This window comes from Phyllobates terribilis, unplaced genomic scaffold, assembly GCF_046119375.1.
Source record: "Phyllobates terribilis strain yellow unplaced genomic scaffold, ASM4611937v1 Scaffold_1__5_contigs__length_1240528914, whole genome shotgun sequence".
In the NCBI taxonomy this organism is placed as follows: domain Eukaryota; kingdom Metazoa; phylum Chordata; class Amphibia; order Anura; family Dendrobatidae; genus Phyllobates; species Phyllobates terribilis.
The window spans coordinates 361,007,088-361,013,087 of record NW_027362761.1 but is presented as its reverse complement, the minus strand read 5'-3'; the positions used below and the strand labels follow the sequence as shown (position 1 = coordinate 361,013,087).

The window sequence follows — 6,000 nt, the reverse complement described above, 5'->3', positions numbered from 1 at the left end:
CAGCTGTAAAGCAAAACAAGACATTTGTAGTCATTGAACTGTAAATCTATACTTGCCAACAACTCCCTAAATATACACCAGACCCCATAATTAAGACCCCAAACAAGAGAAAAGAAAATTAATTCAGACCTCAAAATAATTAAAGCACCACTCCAGAGGTTTTTTTTTTAGTGCTGGAGTGGTGCTACTAAATTAAGGTCCCTGCCCCCGGTGTTATACTCACCTGCCGTCTTTACCTTTATTCGTCGTCGCTCCGGTCCCGTGGACCATCTTGTGACTGCAACTTCTGACTGGCCGGAAGTGAGCTACGTCACAAGCTCTCAGTGAGGCCAGAATAAGACAAGAACGAAGCTCTCATAGACTTACATTGAGTTGTGACCGCCGTCTCGCCCAGCAAACACTGGAGCGATCCTGCAGGTCACAAACTGCTAGAGACAGACGGGAGCGGCGCAACAAAAGGGGAAGACGGCGGCAGGAAAGTATCAGACTAGGGGCAGGGATCTTAGAGTAGTAGCAATGCAGCAATAAAAATACCCGCTGGAGTGGTGCTTTGATACCTGGGACAACTATTGACCGGGATTGTGGATTGTCTAGCGCCACCTCGTTAGCACCTTCTGACACATCACAAGTAGAATCCTGAAGTGTTGCATCACCACTGATTTCTGCCCACATCCGGCCCCACACAGTCACATCCCTTTAGTACTGCTCAGAGATTTCTGTGCCTGAAATCATGGCCTTTCTGCAGATACTAGGGACCCAGCTCAGCCCTCGCACATGCGCACTGGTGCGCCCTGTGCTACAGCACGTCCATTCATGCCTCTCTCGCCGCGCAGAGCGTGGTCACGTGATCCAATGACGTCACACCCTTCCCCGGACACGTGACGATGATGTCATCTAACGGTGGAATTTACATGTAACGGTGGCGACTGATGGTTCTGTGTCAGAGACCGGGTCGGTGGGGAGCGCAAAGCGGACGGTGTCATGAAGGTAACGTCCTGGTGTTGTGGTGCCGGCTGTCAGGCAGGGATCATGTATGTGATGTTTGGCTGCGGCCGCAGATCAGTGCGCGTCCCAGATGATTGACTGCCTCGCGCTGAGTGTCAGGGAGGTCACGTGTCCCTGCCATGACCGGAGGTGCCCAGCGCTGGTGCCCGCAGGTGTCAGCCCTGATATTAGGGCGCTCGGTGTGACGTCACTTCTGACAATCAGGAAAACAGCTGAAAGCTTCGCACGTCCCCGGGATCCCGGAGCACGGAGCACGGATCGCGGATCGCACCGGCGCCCCAGAGCTGGCGCAGTATCCATAACTTAGTGTGCCTGCTGCTAACCTCTCCATGTCTGCATTACAGGCTGTAGACATTACACGCTGAAAATCTCCATCATTTAGTATGGTTTTCCATTGTGTCTGTAAAAAAAAAAAAAAAATTTGTTTGGCCTTCTGAAGAATTTTAGATAAGCAGCACTGAAAAAATAACCATTTATGTTGCCATTTGTGCATATGGCATAGTAATAGATGGTAGAAGTGTAATTTTAGCCTGGAAATCCCTTTTAAAGGGGCTGTCTGGGACTTTAACATTGATGTCTATGTTTAGTACAGGTCATCAATGCCTGATTGGTAGAGGTCCGGCACCCAGCACCCCAGTCACCCGCCCATCAGCTGTTATCCGTGCCGGCGGCTGGAACTGCTCACTTGTGGAGTTACACATTGCAGCTCTGTTTACTGCCAATTACTGTATATCTGCCGCATAGTCTAATAAATGGGCAGCTATACAGTACCGGACCGCGGCCTCTCTTCTGTTACCCAGCTCTGCAACTGAGCCGACACCAAGAACAGCTGATGGGCGGAGGTGCCAGGTGTCATATCCCCACCGATCAGACATTGATGACCTAGAGAGGTCTTCAATGATAAAGTCTCAGACAACACCTTAAAAGCCCCACCAATTACTAGAATATGGTTCCAAGCCGTGATCAAGCATTTACAGGGCCCCCGTACAATGTCTGGAGGGTGATGGAGGTGGGCAGCACCGTGGCTCAGTGGTTGGCACTGCTACAATGCATCGCTGGGGTCCTAGGTTCAAATCCCACCAAGGACAACATCTGCAAGGAGTTTGTATGTTCTCCCCATGTTTGTGTGGGTTTCTTCCGGGTTCTCCAGTTTCCTCCCACATTCCAAAGACATACTGATAGGCAATATAGATTGTGAGCCCCAATGGGGACAGTGATAATGTCTGTAAAGCGCTGTGGAATATAATGGCGCTATATAAGCAATGAATAATAATTGAGTGCAGTACTCTGCCATCTTCGTCATAGACGCTGCATACAGTTAGGTCCATATATATTTGGACAGAGACCACATTTTTCTAATTTTGGTTCTAGGCATTACCACAATGAATTATAAACAAAACAATTCAGATGCAGTTGAAGTTCAGACTTTCAGCTTTCATTTGAGGGTATCCACATTAAAATTAGATGAAGGGTTTAGGAGTTTCAGCTCCTTAACATGTGCCACCCTGTTTTTAAAGGGACCAGAAGTAATTGGACAACTGACTCCAAGGCTATTTCATGGACAGGTGTGGGCAATCCCTTCGTTATGTCATTCTCAATTAATCAGATAAAAGGCCTGGAGTTGATTTGAGGTGTGGTGCTTGCATTTGGAAGGTTTTGCTGTGAAGTAAACATGCGGTCAAAGGAGCTCTCCCTGCAGGTGAAACAAGCCATCCTTAAACTGCATAAACAGAAAAAAAACCATCTGAGCAATTGCTACAATATTAGGAGTGGCAAAATCTACAGTTTGGTACATCCTGAGAAAGAAAGAAAGCACTGGTGAACTCATCAATGCAAAAAGACCTGGGTGCCCACTGAAGACAACAGTGGTGGATGATCGCAGAATAATCTCCATGGTGAAGAGAAACCCCTTCACAACAGCCAACCAAGTGAACAACACTCTCCAGGAGGTAGGCGTATCAATATCCAAATCTACCATAAAGAGAAAACTGCATGAAAGTAAATACAGAGGGTTCACTGCACGGTGCAAGCCACTCATAAGCATCAAGAATAAAAAGGCTAGACTGGACTTTGCTAAAAAACATCTTAAAAAGCCAGCACAGTTCTGGAAGAACATTTTTTGGACAGATGAAACCAAGATCAACCTCTACCAGAATGATGGAAAGAGAAAAGTATGGCGAAGGCGTGGTACAGCTCATGATCCAAAGCATACCACATCATCTGTAAAACACGGCGGAGGCAGTGTGATGGCTTGGGCATGCATGGCTGCCAGTGGCACTGGGTCACTAGTGTTTATTGATGATGTGACACAGGACAGAAGCAGCCGAATGAATTCTGATGTATTCAGAGCCATACTGTGTGCTCAGATCCAGCCAAATGCAGCCAAACTGATTGGTTGTCGTTTCATACTACAGATGGACAATGACCCAAAACATAAAGCCAAAGCAACCCAGGAGTTTATTAAAGCAAAGAAGTGGAATATTCTTGAATAGCCAAGTTATTCACCTGATCTCAACCCAATTGAGCATGCATTTCACTTGTTAAAGACTAAACTTCAGACAGGCCCACAAACAAACAGCAACTGAAAACCACCGCAGTGAAGGCCTGGCAGAGCATCAAAAAGGAGGAAACACAGCATCTGGTGATGTCCATGAGTTCAACACTTCCGGCATTCATTGCCAACAAAGGGTTTTCAACCAAGTACTAGAAATGAACATTTTATTTACAATTATTTAATCTGTCCAATTACTTTTGGTCCCTTTAAAAACAGGGTGGCACATGTTAAGGAGCTGAAACTCCTAAACCCTTCATCCAATTTTAATGTGGATACCCTCAAATGAAAGCTGAAAGTCTGACCTTCAACTGCATCTGAATTGTTTTGTTTATAATTCATTGTGGTAATGTCTAGAACCAAAATTAGAAAAATGTTGTCTCTGTCCAAATATATATGGACCTAACTGTATGTGTGATCACCACTCCATCAAACGCCTATGGAACTAATTGCTTGGGTTTTCCATTCTATTCCTCGGGGAAGGGGATATTATATGGGTTTTCTCATCTGGGTGAACATGAGTACACTGCCCACCAGCCCCATAGCCTCCTGATCCATCGATGCACCGCTGTCCGATGCTGTTATCTGTGGCAGCGGAGGAGCAGTGTGACATTAGTGCTTACACGAGCTTGTGAGCGCTGTGCTTTTTGCCTTAGAGACCGGCCACTGTAGATAGACTGCAATGGTGGCAACAAGCAGAAAACAATCGCATTACAAATCCTTATTTTCTTGAGAATCGAGAGAATCTTTAATAGTAAGTGAATTGCAAAGTTTCCCATTTTACAAGCACTTTGCTCTTTTACCCATCTAAGATTATGAGAAAACCTCTTTAAAAATCATACATACAATCAGATCCCACAGTGATAAATGATTTAGAGACAAATGCTAATGGCTGTGTAAGAACTAATGTATTCCTAGGCTGATCTGGTCCCACAATAACTTAGAAAGTGGCCAAATTGTATTCTGTGGCTACCCAATGGTTTATTTGTGAGGCCGGAGAGGCAGACGTGAACATCCCAATGAATGGAAATGTCCTGTCCTACCTCAGCACCATGGACAGCATGTTGTTCTTGTCATCCATATCAATCAGGTGATGATGGGGGGACATTTCAGTTGTTATCCTCATTATCCAATTGGTTATCTCTGTATGGAAAATCTGCAGCAGAATCATTTACATGCAAGTCAATGAGATTTTAACCAAGTACAAATTTCCTGCATGGAAATTCAGTAGGGAAGAAATCTGCAATCAAATTCTAGTGGTACAGATTTTACGTCCGATTACCGAGTTCCTAGTTTCTTCTTCCACTGTTGATAATGCTCTTAAAATAAAAGACAGAAGTTGCACTCTATTCACTTTAGCTCTTTTTATGCACTGCCGTGTGTATAATAATTCATGTTTTTTTTTCAGGGGATTTTTTATTTTTTGTTAAAGGGTATTTTGTCATTAGATTCATACTGCCCAAACCGTGTTCAATGTGACTCAGAGCCTATCTGCTCGATTGTATCCAGCCGTGTTTTACTCTGAAATGCTGCAGTGTTTCAGAGAAAACCTTTAAAGAGCCAGCTGGGGACCAAACGGAGTTTGTCTACGTGGTAGGAAAAGCGAGGGAGATGTATGTGAAAAAGATAATAAATAAAGGACAAAAATTAAAACACCGCTTATGCTGAATATATCTATATATCTCAATTAATAAAAAGTACACTAGAAAACAAAAAAAGAGCCTAATAAAAAATGGTATAACTAAAGGAACCGTCTTTAAAAAAAACATCTATAATATGCCCACTCATATCCATGAGACAGATGAAAGAATGAAATGGCAATCTAAAAGAACATCTAAGGCTATGTGCCTACGATGCAGAAATGCTCCGGATTTTTCCTGAGCGTTTCTGCATCTCCCTGGCAGAAAAAACACATGCGGATTGTACATGCGTTTTTCCTGCCAGGGGCATGCGGATGTGAAGCGTTCTTCACATGCATTTCCTCATGCGGGTTGACAAGCGCTTTCCAAGCGATTTTAGCATCACTTGGAAAGTGCTTGTCAACTTGGTCACACTATATAAATCCATGCAAACGGCATGGATTTATATAGTCTGACCCCAAAGAATGGTTAAAAAAAAAAAAAAAAAAAAAAAAAAATCTATACTTACCTTCTGATGTTCCCTGGAGTCTTGCTTCGCTCCATCCTGGCTGCCGGCAGATCGCGGTACACTACACTGAAGGACCTGGCGACGTCAGCGGCGCGTGACCCGTCACATGATTATGACGTCAGCGCAGTTCCTCCAGTCCATCGCGATCTGCCGGCATGGGAGGACGAGCGCACCGGGGGCCATCAGAAGGTAAATATAATATTTATTTTTTATTTTATTCTTCTTTTTTTTAATTTTTATTTTTTACAGTTTCTATGGTACCCGGGTCCGAAGGAGAGTCTCCTGTCCTCTAGACC

General features: G+C 44.4%; 1 protein-coding gene across 2 annotated transcripts in view; it reads left to right on the top strand.

The window, feature by feature from the left end:
* Positions 1 to 833: 833 nt before the first annotated feature.
* RNF34 (ring finger protein 34) overlaps positions 834 to 6,000 on the top strand; it is a 53,804-nt gene continuing 48,637 nt past the window's right edge. The window contains exon 1 of one of the 2 annotated variants that reach the window (XM_073676287.1): positions 834 to 987. In XM_073676287.1, the coding sequence (XP_073532388.1) occupies positions 982 to 987 (6 nt within the window). In that variant the 5' untranslated portion in view covers positions 834 to 981. The remainder of the gene's footprint in view (positions 988 to 6,000) is intronic. The other variant, XM_073676288.1, reaches the window with a different exon arrangement.